This window comes from Seriola lalandi, unplaced genomic scaffold (genome assembly GCF_002814215.2).
Source record: "Seriola lalandi dorsalis isolate HSWRI2012SDOR001 ecotype SW California unplaced genomic scaffold, Sedor1 jcf7180002054537, whole genome shotgun sequence".
Lineage (NCBI taxonomy): Eukaryota > Metazoa > Chordata > Actinopteri > Carangiformes > Carangidae > Seriola > Seriola lalandi.
The window spans coordinates 608,229-625,279 of NW_019525090.1; the positions used below are offsets into that span (position 1 = coordinate 608,229).

The 17,051-nt window shown below is 39.2% G+C and overlaps 1 protein-coding gene across 2 annotated transcripts in view; it reads left to right on the forward strand.

Annotated features, from left to right (window-relative positions):
• Window positions 1–17,051, forward strand: part of uacab (uveal autoantigen with coiled-coil domains and ankyrin repeats b) — a 48,989-nt gene that overhangs the window by 19,092 nt on the left and 12,846 nt on the right. The window contains exons 1-8 of one of the 2 annotated variants that reach the window (XM_023414623.2): window positions 4,627–5,379; window positions 5,862–5,992; window positions 10,946–11,034; window positions 13,298–13,362; window positions 14,762–14,819; window positions 15,239–15,309; window positions 15,675–15,781; window positions 16,321–16,502. In XM_023414623.2, the coding sequence (XP_023270391.1) occupies window positions 5,344–5,379; window positions 5,862–5,992; window positions 10,946–11,034; window positions 13,298–13,362; window positions 14,762–14,819; window positions 15,239–15,309; window positions 15,675–15,781; window positions 16,321–16,502 (739 nt within the window). In that variant the 5' untranslated portion in view covers window positions 4,627–5,343. Of the gene's footprint in view, window positions 1–4,626; window positions 5,380–5,861; window positions 5,993–10,945; window positions 11,035–13,297; window positions 13,363–14,761; window positions 14,820–15,238; window positions 15,310–15,674; window positions 15,782–16,320; window positions 16,503–17,051 lie in introns of those variants that run through there. The other variant, XM_023414622.2, reaches the window with a different exon arrangement.

Sequence of the window (17,051 nt, forward strand, 5' to 3'; positions counted from 1 at the left end):
TGCTGTTTGTATCATAGTGACTAATCAGTTAAATGGTGCCCTTGCATAGCCATCATCTTAGTCTCTCTTAGTTTGTTTTTAACTGAAGCAGATATTTTTTTTGTTTTTATGTTGATCCTGCTTGACCTATAGTAACACAGTACCACTACTTGTTGAGAACACTAGTGTCTTTGACATAGTCTTTTTGCATAAATGTTAATGATTATTCTAAGTAGCTATGCTAGCAGCAGCAGTGACGTTCTGTCAGTTCGTCCACCACATTGATCCAAACTAAAGTATCTCAACAACTACTGAATGGATTACCATGAGATTTTGTACAGACATTCATTATGCTCAGAGGATGAATACTACCGACTTTACCTCTCATGCCACCATGAAGTTGGGTTTTTAGTTAAATGTCTCAACAGATATTGAATTGACATTCATTCACATTCATAACTTATGTGATACCTTCACTTTTCATCTAGCTCGACAATCAGGTTGCATTTTTTATTTATCCAATACTTCGGTTTATGACCTGCAAAACCAATTACTTTCCCATCAGCTTCAGATGTACTTTGTATTTAGTTCTTTTTTTTTTAGCTAATTTTAGCATGATACCACACAGAACAAAGCTGGTGGATATGGTAAATCTTTTTAAGAATGGTGAATTTAGCTTAAAGCACTACTATACCCAAGTGCGGCCTCAATGAGCGTCACTGCACACTCTTAGTTGTCTTGTTAAACAGGAAGTAATATTTTTACTGCCTCTATCACTATATCACACTGTGAGCACCTGATGTGCTGTGTTCAGACATTAACAGATTACTACACATACTAGGAAAATGCTCAACCTCATTCTGTACTTGATGTTGTATAGGAAAGTATGAGAATAAAAATGGCAGGACAAATCTTAAATTAGATAGTAATAGCATGCTTTGTCATTTGTAGGTCTGAGAATCCAAACTGAGCAATGTGTTTTGTCATCTCTAGAATTAAATGATGGTTTCATATTTTTCAAGCCTGTTTTAATATTAAATCTTATACTCATATGCGCAATCTAAGAGTTATTGGTTTCTGTATCATCCCTCTGGTCCATACTGGCCATAAAATGAAAATCTACTTCAATTACTACTTCAATGTAAAAAATCCCCAGTCCTGGTTCTGTGCAAAAATCAATTCTCTCAAATTTTTCCTGAGGCTAGTATTACGATTCAGAAATATAAATTTGAAAAAAGTAAAAATAAAAAAGAACTAACCAATTCTTTTTGAACTAATAACACTGAATCTGAACCAGTCCTTCAGACATCTTGAATGTGAAAGTGTCCTTTTCAGCTTTCCATCCCACATATAAAGCACTGAGAAAAAAAACAATAAGTACTGCAGAAGGTCAGTACTTCCGCATCCCTACTTCTCCCACCAAATGTCATTGGTTTACATTTCATGACAAAATGCCTCTGCACAGATGTCTCCTATGATCGTAGCCATCATCTTATTAAACCACATCAGTAACTGGAGTTTGGCATTAGACACGACTATCACTTAACATGTTGGTGTATAGCTTAATGTTTTGGTCTTGGCTTCAGTCTGTTATCAGATGACCAGTTAGATATTTTCTGCTGATGATTTCATCTGTGAGGACATTGGAGACCCATTAGTCTGGCCAGGGGCTTAGAGGGGCAGGAAACTAAGGTGTTGGAAAGAGTTACAGCCTGTAGAAAAGCGATGGAAAACCTGAAGTGAAGCTGACAAGAGTCTGTAACTTACGTATTACCGGACACCCAGAATAATCTGTGTGGACAGGTAGAGGCCTAACCTGGCTCATTCAATGTCAGCTGATGTTTTGTGCCAAAGGTCATTGTGTTAAAATAGAAACTTGAGCTAATGTTTTTGTCTCAGTTGCATCAGAATGTAAATAATCGCGTTGCAGAGAGTGCAATCTAATTAGGAGAAGCTGCTAGTCCAAGGAAGGTTGTGTTCCTTTTACATCTTAATGGTTTCATTTGTGCACAAAATGAGCATTTTACAAATATGTTTTTACTTCTCAGCATTGAGTGGCTCCTCCCCCATCGGTAGCCACACTAGAGATGTGGCTTTAGGGATGCCAAGGTCAGTCAGAAGGTCCAATACTTTGGTGTGAAACATAACAATTTAAAAATTTGGTCTAGATATAAATTTTTCAAAGGATGAATTCTGACTAGAATGATGACGTTGACATTTTTTTATTTTCAATGAATTATCTTCTTTTTTTTCCTAAATTTGTTTATTGGATTTTCCTGAACACAAAAATGTTTTGCATTACAAGTTGCGTTGTTTTGAATTATCTTCCAAATATTGAATGGATTGCCATGAAAGTACATACAACCATTCATGTCCCATTCAGGATGAATTCCAATAACTTGGGCATCATAATCAATACTTTTATGATAGAATACTTGCAAAATCAATGACATTCCTGTCAGCCTCAGCTGTTCTTGCATCAGTACGTAACGTTGTCATGGTGACCATGTTATAATGCAGATGTGAGTGTTTTGCTCAGCTGCAGACTTGCAGTCTTTCTGTAAAGTATGTTAGGGATTCCTACTTTTCCACTGATCCTGTTGGGATTCAAATTCACAAGTGACCAAGCACAGTGCGCGATTTGTTCAGGGCACAATTAAATAAAGATATACTACAAAGTAGCGCTGGGCAATTAATCAAATTTAATTTTCGATTACAATTTTGGCCTCCAACAATTATAAAAACAAGACAGTCGAGTGAAAACGATTGTAGTGCCACATTCTGTTTCACAAAAACCATCTGACGTTACTGGTTCTGCTCTTGGTGCTGAAGAAATTAGGAAGATAGATTTTATATTTGTTATTGCAACATAAAAGTTCTATTGCACATTCTCAACTCCTTGCTCAGATTTCTTTAACTTATATCGTGTATAACGGGAATAACTACATAGACACAACGCTTTTTGTTTTGAAATTTTTTTTTTTTTTTTTTTTTAATCTTTTTTCCAAAGTCAATGAGAAATTGTGTTGAATAATAATGATCCCAATATTGAACAAAATTATCGTGATTATGATTTTTGCCGTAATCGAGCAGCCCTACTATAAAGCACAATGTAGATTTTTGCATCCAACTAGCAGGATATATTGGTTTTAAAAAACATGACATGGAACAAAAACTTTGATCTTTTTCTAAATAGCAAAAACTACAAAAAGTAAAAGCTGTAAATATTTGGTGAAAGTTTTCAAAAGAAACTAAAATGTTTTTCCCAGGATGTTTTAGTCCTACACAGACCTCGAATTAAATATTGTTTAGATCAGTCATTTAAAATACATTTAACACATATTCATCTGCTTGAATGTTTTTGTAATTATTTTTGACAGGGTCTTGTTCGAGCATGTGAAAGCAGGGAGATACATTGACATCATGTTGATGTCATGATATGAAACAAGATATCATCATGTGTTATCATCATCCTCTTTCCCAGTCTGAAAGGCTGTACGACAGTCAAGTGAGTCATGTTTTGATCATTTGAGTGCTCTGAGTAGAAAATGAATTAATAAGAAATGGTCTTCTCAGTGACCATATCACCCATATTTTATGAGGGCACAAATACTTAATATCACTATTATGATATTTGATTTTGTCAGTATCAACCAGCTCTCCTTGAAAGTGAGTGACTACTGCAGTGGCAGCTTTAGCTTGCTAACAGCCCTATTATTAACTAGTACATAAACAGATTCCCAAACAAATACACGCACACACACCAGCACACCCATGTGAGATATTTACGTGACCGATGTACAGTATGCTGCATGGCTAGGTGCCATTTTGGCGCCTTTGTCTCCATGCTAGGGTGAGCAGCTTTCGTAAGTTGACACCTACCTCTTCATATGACATGTCATGTGGAGGAGGTCTCTTTGCATGTTTATGGATATCAGTGCCGCTCTGTTAACGCCAGTCTGGCAGCGGACAGTAACACAAGCCCACAAGGAGCTGATGCAGTGTGTAAATTAACCGAGTCCCTGTCATCTTGCAGTGCTGGCTCTGTACCTGTTTTTCTGTGATGTTTTACCCAATGAAAGTGAACATTTTTTTGTGTTGTTTACTATGTGGGCATTAGTGTCAGTGAAGAGTCAGTGCGTAGTTGTAGTTGTGGGGCTACAGTCTCAGACAGCTGGTTGTAAAAAGGCTGACATCTAACCTTGCCACTGTGCAGCCAGGATCAGGGGGGCTTTGGAGCCACACCACTCTCTTTAGATGGATGAGTTAACAGCAGCTTTTGCCCCAGTAGTGTCCCGTGAGGGTCAGTGCCAAGATCACTTCAAATGTGCAAACCATAATCCCCCTCTGACATTAATATTTTCAGATGGAGGCAAGCAGGGAGCATGGTGGGGGGTGGCAATGTAAGCAAGGTCTTTTTGGCTGGCCTTGTTTCATGCTGGCAGTGGTGATGGACACTATCGTCATTACTCATGGTGCAGGCATGTGCAGAATGTATTCTTAGCCCCTGTCTTCCTATCAGTCACTACAGAAAGGTTGGGGGGTCAAAAAATAAAGAGGTAACCAGTCTACAGGGCTGTCTGCACCACCGCTGTTTACCAGGGAGGGGGTGATATTTTAAACCTGGGAGAGCTCACATATTTACCCCACTGAGCCTGACTGACCTTGCCATTTGGTGGGGTGAAGACGCTGGAGACCACTGACAGCGGAGAGAGGAGGCAAAGAAAGAGGCTCTTCAGTTACTACTTGATAAGCAAGCAGCGTGCAGCTTTTGCAGATTGAAAACAGTCCAGAGAAGAAGATTATCAAAACAAAAGAAGACTGAGTTAAGCAGAAGGTTTGAGGATAAAGGCGAGAATAGAGGGGAAGACACTTGGGGGAGGTGAGAGGTAGCCAGGCTGAGCTGACTTTTACCCAGAGGAGGAGTTGCAGTTGCCGGCCAGGGCAGGTCCCAGGGCTGGCAGGGCTGGCCCTTCTGCTTCTCCACCTCCATTCCTTCCTCCTCTCTTATTCCTCCTTCTCCTCCCTTTAACCATCAACCAAACTGCTGTGCAGTGATGAACTTACAGGCAGAGCCTATGAGCAACACAGTAATGCTTAGAAAATCCTGCCAACTGAACTTCTTCGCTTCAAATGAGGGAAACTCCAGAGGCTGAGCCTTTCATAAGAGGACCTCCACTGCAGTATAGACTGTCATCATTTTGTCTTCTCATCCCTTTTTGTTGCACTCACTGGTTGAGTGCACGGAGAAACTGAGAGGATTTTTTTATACACTTTGTTTTTCTCAATTTGTGCTTTTGTAAAACCGGAACCGTGGCAACCTTTTCAGTAGCACGGTGCAAGGACCAGCTCCACTCACCCAAGATGAGCCGCTGGCTGAAATGCACCTCTATGCACTTTGTAGGTATTCATTGTCAGTTTTTCACCAAAAGCTTTTTTCTTCATGACTGTTTCTTCTGTTCTTATGCTTTCAACACAAATTGAACTACCTGAAAGGTGTACTTTAACAAAGTGATAATGCGGTGAAGAAATTCTTCTTGAGGCAGATGAGGCAATTGTCTCTGCTGTGAATCGGTGGATCAGTTTGGTGACTCATTAATAGATTTTTGGCTTAGGTTTTTATTATTTAATTTCAGTTTTTAACTCCTCATGTAAATTTGCTGCCCAGAAGCCTATAGAGTTACTCTGTTCCCATGCTTTGTAGCCATCACCCATGGGGGATTTAGTGAAACTACAAAAAGAAAACTTGCATTGCCTTATGCCTGTTGTTGTTTTTGTGTCAGAAATGAACTTTGGGCTTGTCACTGTTGCATTTAGTAGTTGGCAAAAAAAAAAAAACTGTCAAACATACTGTATGTCTGATAGTTTATTGTCACTGTCAGAACACAGACTGGAACAAGTATGATGACCGGCTGATGAAGGCGGTGGAACGTGGTGAGGTGGACAAGGTGGCTGCTGTTCTCGGCAAGAAGGGCATCATCCCCACCAAGCTCGATGTGGAAGGACGCTCTGCGTGAGTAAACACATGCGCGCACACACACAAACACACACACACACCTATATACAGACAAACACACATTCATGTTCAGTATGTTGACATACTTGGTCAAAGAGATGTGAAGAGCTGATACCATCTATCCTGCATTTTTGAATATTTGCAAATCTGAAAATGCTGCGCATCACAAATAGCAAACATTATAGTGGACTCCCCACCACACATTCCTGACCCTTTTTCTCAGAGAAAGCATATGTAGATATGAATTCCTTCACAATTAGGTCACTGTTACTCAAAATAGTTTTACCTCTCACCTCCTTTTATAACATCAGTGCCAAGTCTCTAGGTCCAAAAGGCAACCCTGCCCTCTCTAAATTTCCCATGGCTATGGTGACCCTGTTGCACATTTCTACATGAAACCTTCATCCATCTGCACTGCATATGAAAGGCATTGCAGTTGCATATTATTATGTGTCCATTTTTATATCCCGAAATTTCCCTTTTTAGTGTCCATCTGACTGGAGGTCAGAGTGGGAGTTGGTGTAAAGAATGTTTGTGGCCACTGAAGGCTTGACCACATAGGCCAAAGGCTGTTTATATAGTCCTCACAGGAAATGACTCCCTGCAAATTCAGATCAGATCCACTGTGGTGCTTGCAAAACCAAGTAATACATTTAGGCCCAGCTGCAGACCATTATCAGGATCAGTTGACATCTTGAAGGACCATATCTTATAGGGTAGGATTTTTCAGTGGGGACCTCAGGATTAGGGTTTGTTTTTGTTTGTTGTTGTTTTTTTTTTGCTTTTCAAAGAGCTGGATTTATGGATTTACACCTTTCATAGGGTTTCATTAGAAGAAGAGGGTGAACAGAAGGATAGAATAGAAGACATTAAAGGTGTGTGTGTGTGGGGGGGGCTCAACCTTACTGAAACATGTACAAGGAGTTTGTGGATGTTGCATCTTGACCACCCAAGACCACCTATATTTCAGATATCTCATAGAGTCCTTTATTTTGGTCTTAGTAATGATATAATATAATGAATAATACTAATGGCCTGGCCTTGAAATCAATGCACTGAGCTGTTTAAAAAAGCAGGAACTTTGTTTTCTTCCTAAATTTAAACGGATTCTAGCACTAGCATTTTGGGAGTCCAGGCGCCCTCAGCTTAATTCCAGATATATGAAGAAGTCACTGGTGTCTGGCCTGTGCTGCAGGTTTATTTTGAAAAAGGCTTTGTTAAAGCATATAACTATGGAGCACCAGATCCCAGAAGCAAACATGCTGAGTATTTTCAGCAGTGTGTGAAATTCTCTTGTGGCAACATTGCAAAGACCAATGATTTTAGACACCAACTGGTAACTGGTTTTAATGTTGTGGCTAATGGGTGTATATGATAATGTGCGTCTCTAAAAGCACAACAGTCAAAATACTGTGGCTGCTGCAGAGTCAAATACTTCCTTGTTTTAACACTGATAACTATTCATGCTGCCTGTCATCCTGACTAAAGCATGTTCTTTAGATTTAATTGGGTTCTATCTCAACCTGAAAGAACAATTTCAGTTTTTATTCATAATAAATGTTTTAGCTGTGTGCTACACTACAAGCATCATTTTATCTATAGCTACCTACAAATTGAAAAATGTATACATTCTTCCTTAATTATTTCTGTTCAGTGAGATGCCACAACATTGATTATATGTGTATCATGAAAGTTGTCACTCACAGTGAACCCGCACCTCATTGATTTCCATGCTGTTTACAGAAAATAGGCTTTGATTAATCCACTGTCTCCTACGTCAGCCCCAAACAGCAAACAAAGGTCAACAACTAGTTGGTGAAGAAAGCTAAACATTTAGCAATTTCAAGAACCATATTTGTCTCGAGTTGGAGTTTCTTGGAGCTGCTATCAAACAAAACGCAGCTAATAGGAGAGTGAATAATGGACATAAATTTGTCAGGTGGTCAGAAACAGGATTGTCCACATACTGAATGTGAAGTATTGTGTGTGTGTGTCTTGTTTTGAACCTCTTTTGACCCCTAGAGCACAAAAATGTATGTGGCAGCGTTATGGAAAGCATGTTAATCCCCAATAATCCTTTTCATTCAAGTCCCTGTTTGCTTTTTGTCTTTGATGTTTTTCTACAGTATGTGAATGTATTAGTGTGTTAAGTTGAAATTCTCTGATGTCAGAGTTTCCCATTAGCACAGAAATGCACCAATATACCACCACTTTGATAATGATAAGTTTAATCATCATGTCGACTGGGATGGATTACTACTCAGGCAAGATTTAAGTCTGTCAGCTAAATTTTTTACGATAATAATGTTAATATCAAGGATTGTCTAGTATTTAGGAAATACATGTTCAAGACATACAAGTCCATAAAGATAAAGGCTCATATCCTCAGTCTGTTTTCAATCTGTCTAAAGATCAGTCTGAACATGGCACAGATCAGACTGTGAAACTCACAGCTTGCCATTGTTATTCTTAAGACACTTGATCACAAAATTCATTGCTGCTAATCCTGACAAACAATAGGCACGCAGTATCTTTGGTCATTGCCAGTTCCAGACTGCAGGGCCAAGTGAGTGACTGTCTCGAGTGGAGTGCTGTCATGTTGACTTCTTTCGCTGCTAAGCCCTTGTCAGTTAGCTATCTCAACTGCACAGAATGAGCAGGTGTGATGGGTGGGCTTATCTCACTGGGAGCCAGCTAATGCCACAGTGGAGATGTAAACTGTTTACTCAGTTGGAAGCCACGATAGAACAGTTGGAGCTGAATTCATTATCTGAACACAGTGAGGTTAATCCAGGGCACCCCAAATTATATATCAGGGCCACAGTTTGTAATTAGTTTCCCCACAGAGGTCCATGATTACAAGGGATCGCCATTCAACATTCCTTTGCTGGCGTTTGCAGAGGCCAGAATGCCATAGACACATGTTGGTCTGTGTGTGGCCCACTGCACTATAAGCAGATTTGCTGAGTTGCGATTGTGGTTCACTTTTGTTTTGGGCAGACTTGGCAAAAGCATGACCACTTTCCATAAATATCCAGTTAAGGTGATGTGTTGATTTTATAGTTAACTGGTTCTGGTTGGTCTGCCCTGCAGGGGAACAGTAAATGATGAGTATGACTGTGTTTAGGTACAGCAACCTTCACAGTCTGTCATTGCAAAACTGGCTGCATGGTATATGTATGGTTCAGCTACCAGCATATAGTCTCCGGCCACTCTTCTGAAAATAGCAACCGTATCCTGTGGACTGTCAACCTGAAAGCTGCCCAAGGAGCAGGTGTGAAGATGAAATGACATAGCTAAATGTGCTCTCTTAAAATCAGAAGCATTAGTCTCCCCAAATTCACGGGTAAGCAGTTTATGTCACAGAGTTAATTCTTTGTGATCTTTGTATCTTTGGCAGTGTCAGACATTTTAGCTTTTTGTTGGATTCTCAGTTTTTGTCAGTCTTAATGTGTCGACCACAGTTAATAACGGTTTGATCTGTTGTATATACTCATAATGTGATTGCAAACACATGATTTTAGTACAAAACATTTGTCATTCCTTATTCATCAAAGTTATAGACATTGGGGTAAAAATGTCTGAGACCACTTTGGGAAAGTATCTTTCTCACGCTGTATTTTTGGCTCCTTTCAGAAGCATTCCCTCAGTTTTCTGAGTGCTGTGGCTCATGAAGTTGACAATTCTCATCACTAATGTCCCCCTAACTTGAATAGCTGTTGTCTACTTCCTGTCTGCTGTTTGCCTTGAGAGGTCAGGACCCTCCTCTGCTCCCCAGAGAACCAGCATCTCCTGGCCATCAACACGGCTTTTAATACCCGCACCAGTGTTGAGGTGACAGCCTAGCCGTCTCCTTGGCAGATACCTCAGGGTTAGTGTATAAACAGGTTCATGTGGCCTGATGGGCGACAGACTGAGATAGGTTTACACACAAGTGCTTTACAGACCCTCATGGCTGGTGGCGGCAGTACTGCTGCGGGTTAAATCAGAGAAGAGGAACAGGAATGTTTCCATTCAAAAGTGACGATTAAAGACATGTTGGCAAACACGTGCAGGGGGAAACTGCTTAATTGAGCCAGCAATTAACAAGGGAATATGCAGACTGTGTGGCAATTAAACATGAATACAAATTTGACAAAACAAACACATTTCAAGGTTAATTTAGTAGCTGTTCTGGGGTTTTTAATCAAATCACACGGTCATCATTAGCAGATGGAGTTTCCCTAATTGTTATGGAAATTTTATTTTAAGGATTTCTACATCCATGTTGGCTTAAAGGTGAGTTTGAAAGTTTTAACTACTGTTTCCAAGTCCAAAAATGAACTTTAAAACTCATGAATAAAACATATTTAGATCAATGAAGGGATCATTAGCAAATATTGTTTGTTCCCATGCAGGCCACTTAGTTTTACCACATTATACAAACTAGACAGTGAACACAGAGGAAAAACTCTCATGAATATTGTCAATGTATAATACTAAGAATATTCTTAACTGTTATCGGTGTTAACATAATTATCCCTCAGTTTGAACAGTCCCAAAGGTGGTGCCCTCACGGACAAATTTGTGCATTTTTTCATTCGTGCACTTTCTTTGCAGGTAGTCTATCAATTATTTTTATCATTTGATAGTGCTCACATGTAAAACAGTAGGATACCGTAGGAAGCTGAAACAGCAGGAAAATGCCATGTGTATACCTCTTGGTTGCCTCGGAGTCATTGCATGCCCTGAGGTTTCTTGTTATGTACTTTGAGAATGCTGATCTTGCTGATAGCAAGGAGCCAGGGGTCCATTTGCAGTCTTCCTCTTGTCCTCCAGTTTCACCCTCACCCCCTTCTCTTTACACCCTATCACTTTTTCACTTGCCCTTCACTACTCTGCTGATTACTCTTTGCCATCTCCCTGGTCCATATTTCTTTAATTTTCTCCATCTGTTATCTTCTTTTCCAGGTTTCATTTGGCTGCAACACGAGGACACCTAGACTGTCTCAATCTCATCCTAGGACACAATGTTGATATCACTGCAACTGACGCTACAGGTGAGTTCAGGCTGGATCAAAGCAATAACCTGGGGCGATATAACAAGAAACCTCCAAACTTGCAGATCCTTTACTATTTGGTAACCATGGTAATTAGGGTTATCAGAAAGCCGGTGCAGATGAATAGTTCCCAAGTTAATGTTCCAATTCTTAGTTAAGATAGGAAAAGTGTCTTACGCAAGCTTCATGATTTCCCAAAATCTTCAATAAACACTCCTAACTTTAAGATAACCATTACAACCAACGAAATACCAACAGGCGGAACTCATTCATGTGTTGTGGTTTAGAAGATACAGGCTGTCTTAGCCCACTCTCTCTTTCTTTTATCTTAGCGTTTTTGTATGTTTCAATGAGAAATCTAACAGATCACAAAAATACATCTGTGAGATCAGATGAGAAAAAAAGCATCATTTGCTAGGCAACAGACATTAAAGTTGGATTGAGTATCTGGGATTTCCAAACCGGAGATAGGATATACTGAAATAAGATAGGATTCCTAAACTTAGTTAGCATTTGCTTCTTTAACATTAGTTTGGGAAAATTCCTCTATTCTTCTACTCTTAAGATTTAAGGTGGGAAGTTGATATTGTACGGCCCTTGGAGTTGTATTTATATACTGTTTTATGTGTTATTTCAGTGACGGTAGACTTGATACTAAAAATATCTTGCAGTATAACATAATACAATTCAACAAGACCATAAAAGATTAACAGTGAACAGTTTAATTGGTAAACAATCAGATAAGCACAATTTCTTTTGTCAGTATTTCATTTAGACATGGAGTTTGTGTATTGCTTTTGCTATGATAAAAAATAAACCTCACTACGTATCTTAGTCTTGCATACAGTCATTTCCACATGTTCACATTATCAGTTAAAGCAGGTTAAGGACCTTTGTGTCAGAGCACGTTGCACAAGAGCACAAGGAAAGAGATGAGGATGTGTTAGTCAGAAAATTGGTTTTATTACTGGTCTGTTTATATTACTGTACTTCACAGAGTGCTGCTCAGCAGCAAATGTGCTCATTTTCTTCATTATGACAGCATAAATTAGAATGTAGAATTAGGCTGAATGGTGAGCAAAACAGATTGATTTATCAATCCCTACTTTCAGAAACAATTTAAGATGGAAGCAACAAATTACACTCACGCTTGTTTCAGTAATGAAGTTGCTCCCTAACTAATTTGACTGAAAAAGCTATAGTAAGAAAAGCTATTGTATGAAAACTCATCAATTTTATTATTAATATCGTTATTATTATTAGTTGGTGCTACTGTTATTATCAATAACATTATTACACCTATAAGAATCACTCATAATAACCAGTCTGATGCTTGAATACAACAGCATATACTGCTATATACACCCCGAGTCTGGTTCTGTTGGAGGATTCTTCCTGTTAAAAGGGAGTTTTTCCTCTCCACTTATACTAATATTGCAAAGGAAGGTGTAGTAACACAGTTTGTTCCAACACTGCCTTTGTACAGACAGAGGGTTTGTAAATAACAAACTAAAGTTTGGGCACCTGTAGAAATTTTTCGTATTAACTTTGAAGGCTTCATTTAACTCCATTGCTGCAGGAAAGCTGTAAATTAACCTCTTAATCCCTGAAAAAAGCCTGTTTATTTTTATATCCTTTTTTTTTGTGGGTTTATTCTTCTGATAGAAGAATAGAGCAGTTTAGATTTGAATGTGCTTCTCTCATAGTGGACTTAAAGTCAATAAATGAGTGACTGAAAGGTTGAGAGACTCAAAGGTCAAGAACAAAACTGCATTGTCCATTATCAACTATATTGAGAAGAGGAAGATTAGTTTTGGATGCACACTGATCTATAACGTCAGCATAATCCAATATTGGTCAAATGATTTGTGAAGTGAGCTGCTTTTTAACAGTAAATGAAAAGCAACCACTACTATAGTATTGCCAGTATTATGAAATAACTTTCCATGGTGATCCATGATAATTGATGAAATCACATTCTGTACATGTGATCTATTCAGATAACACAGAATAATTATATCAAGCTTTGCCACACTAATTCACTCCTGATTGACTCAAAACTAATTAGGATCTAAACTTGTGGTCTTTGATTGTCATGATTACTCTGGCACTCTGTGGCGTTTTCCTGTAAACAAGCAAAAATTATAAGAAACACCTCCACTTTAAGAGATACAGTCATACGTTCAGTGTACTGGTAAATAATGGTAAATAAAAAACACATGGATGCAAACACTATATTAATTTTCTTATCCATTGTTTTCAGGTAAAAATGCTCTTCATCTGGCTTCAAGAAATGGACATTCTCTGTGTGTGCAGAAACTCTTGCAGGTAAAGAGCAGCTGTCCTTCATTGATATTCACTGTTGTGAGAAAACGTGACACATTACAAGATAACTCATATTAGGCTGTTCTTAGCATTTTAGGGGCTTTTTTTTTCATTCAGTTTTCTGTTGCTCATGTTGGTGTGTTGTGTATCTACACACTCTGCTGTGTGTTGATCCACGGAGCAGCTTCTCAGTCACTGGCCAGTCAGTTTCCCTTTCAGCTCCTTTAAATAATTATAGCCTACTCTGTATCGGTCAACAGTAGGCCCTGTTGAGTCACCGTGCTCCACTTGAGGATTTATGTGTTTACAATGAGGGGGCTACCTCTGCAATATTGTGCTCTCATAGCGTTGTAGCCCTTCCCCCTGCCCCCGTCTCTCACATGGCAGTGATCTTACGGAGGCCGAGGCTGTTGGCAGGCGGTTGTCAGTGGTGTTGACAAGCCTTCCCTCCTGCAAACCTGCCGTCCATTCTTGGTGCCGTCATCACACCAGACATAGCAGCTGGACGCCAACACCCACCACCCCCACCACCTCCACTACCTCCCTCCATCAGCCCAAACCCTCAAGGTATAGGGTATCCCCCCCTCCATGCTCTCCCGTCAGCTCCCATTGCCGCTCTACTGCCTCCACCCCCCCTAAGCTTTGTCATTTGAGCGTTCAGCTAATTTTTGGCCCTTGTTGCTAGAGAGAGTTGGGTTATTATAGTGGGGGGCCTGAGCTCACTGCCAAGCTTACCCAGCAACATCAGGCCCCTGTTAGCATTAAGTCTTCAAGGCTTTCATAGCAGGCCCTCAACAACACAGAGGTACAGTCACTGGTGTCCAACCAGCTGAAAGACTATGTAGATGTGTCACAAGCATATCAGCACAGCACCACTTAGCCTAATATGACCTGCCTGCTCTTGCCTCTCAGGTTTCACTGCCAACAAGTGGAAATAAATGATTTTAAGACTTTTTCTCCTACAGCTGCAACAATGAAACATCATTAAATTATTATTTATAAAAGAATTATCTCTTTTTACGAGTAGATTTTAAGACAACCAGTGGTATTTCCTCTGTTGGAATAATTTTAGTGTTCTTGTAAAATAAGACAACTGCTCCCCATCAACAGCTTGACCTGTCTGTTAATTCATGTTCTTTTTAGTTCTTTTAGCTTTGCACAACTGAAAATGCAGGCTCATGTCAAATACTCAACTATACTCAATATTGTTTCACAAATCAGCCACTGCTGAATATTTTTCTAATTATTTTCATAATCGTTGTTTACAAGATTACTGAAGGTTGGCAATGCTGGTGATAAATCATTGTTCTAGATTGGATTCGATGTTTATAATAATTGATATTCAACGCCAGTAGAATAATTTGTTTCTTTTGTGCCAACCTGTGTTTACGTTATTTTACAGCACAACTGTCCAGTTGGAAATGTGGACCTTCAAGGAAGAACAGCTCTACATGATGCTGGTGAGACGCTACTCTGCCACTGACTCTACTGTAGTACTGACGGACTCTATTCCAGTTCTGACTCCTGACTCTACTTCAGTGCTGTTTCTACTCTACTGTAGCACTGACTCTACTCCACTCCACTACTCTACGAGTGACTTTACTATAGTCCTAACTCTACTTTATTTTACCTTCATAAGGACTTTACTCAACTCTACTCTAGTAATAATAATATTACTTATCAATACTAATAATAATAATAATTCTAGCTATGATAATGAAAAAGGTGCTGTTTTTGGTTGAAACACAGCAGTTGTTTAGCTTTACTGCACTTACAAACAAACAAACCCAGGTACACTAAGCTAAGTTGATGTAAGTGTGTTTCTCAGTGTTAAATGGGAGTAAATGATTGCAGCTGTTTCCACTCTTTTTCTCCTCAGTCATGGCAGGCTGCTCATCCAGCGTGAAACTTCTCTGTGACAGCGGGGCTTCTGTGAATGCCAGTGATTTTGTGAGAATTAATATTGCACTTGATTTCACACAGTGTGTTGTAATGGTCTCTTCTAAGATATGTTTTCATTTTCCTGGTGTTAAGTTGTCATTGTAGAACAGCATATCAATCTGCTTGCTCCTTAAAGGTTGTTACCTGCATGTAAGGTCAGTTAGAGCAACACAAAATGTTCTTCACTAAATCTTAACTTGGTCCGCTTGAATGAGCGCTCTGTACATTCTGGGTTTTTTCTTTTTTCTTTTTGCTTTGAGGTGAGCGACAAATTGACTCTTTGGATTGGCCTGTATAGGACTGTATTCTGTTTATAATAGTGTGATTTTGTACACATGTGTGTATTTATTTGTATGTCTTTGTTTTTTCTCCAGGATGGCAGGACACCTCTGGTGCTTGCAACCCAAATGTGTCATTCACGCATCTGTCAGCTGCTGTTGGAGCGGGGGGCTGATATCACCATGCGGGACAAGCAAAACAAGTAAGAGACGTCACCCCTCATGTGTTCGTCTTTGTTAGGGTTGGCAAATATCATTTTTAATTTCTCATGCATTTCTTTTGATTTCCTTGTAGCGACAGCCTTTCTGATATTAACATCAAATTACAGAGAACGCTATAAAATATCTCAGACACTTGTAGGAAAAAGTATTTCTGAAAGGCCATTTACCTTTCAGAACAAACCTGGGTTAAGCAGATGATGAAATAAGTAAGAGCAGAAAATGAAAGAAAACAAACTCATTTTGAAAAGGGAGACTTTGAAAATTACAACAGAAACAAGATGCCATTGTACATTTGTACAGTACACTTGCATATATGATGTGAAATAGAAAATATTGAATCCTTATTTAAGTCCTGTAAAGTATGTTATTTTCTGTTTCTGATTGTTAGGGATTATTCGGCAATAGTTAAACAAAATTAATGGTGAATAGTTGTTTTTTCAATGTTGTGAATTGAGTGCTTCACATCAATCATATCAATGATGTAGTTTGTGTATATTCTTGTCTTCATTGACCACCCAAGGACAGCGCTGATTCTGGGCTGCGAGTACGGCTGTAAGGATGCAGTGGAGGTGTTGCTGAAAAGTGGCGCTGATGTGAAAGCTATCGACGGCTTGGGTCATGATGCATTTCACTACGCTCGCCTCAGCAAGAACCCGGAGCTTGTTGCGATGGTCAAAAGTTACCTCGACAAAGCCACCAGAGGTAGGTGGCAAAACATCGCCAGCAACAGAAGGTGAAACAAAGAATCAGTGACTGATCAGACGAATACAGAAGGAACGATAGCGTCTGAAATTTAAACTGCTCCCTGACATGTGACTGTAGTGGGTAGTGCTGATGATTGCCAAATGATGCACAGGAAGTAGTGTGAAAAAAATCCACTTAAAGCTGAGAATCTCCCCATTTATTTTGTAAAGATCAAATAAATACCATTTTACAAGGTGAAATGTGATTCAAATGAAGGGCAACAAGTTTTGTCGACTTTTGCTTGCTATGTTTAAGCTACAAGATTATTAAGTAACAATTAAATAAACAAGTAATAATTAAATGAGTCGCTGATATGCAGCAGCAAAGTGTGGCACATTTCGTTACACGTGTATTTTGTCAAAACCATAATACATGCAGGCAAAATTGCTAATTCCCCAATGCCCTGCTGCTGTTTTCTTTTCATTCCATTGGGTTATTAACATATTTTATACTGTTTTAGACTTACTGTGGAACCGAGAATTATTATCATTGCAGAATGTAAATTCT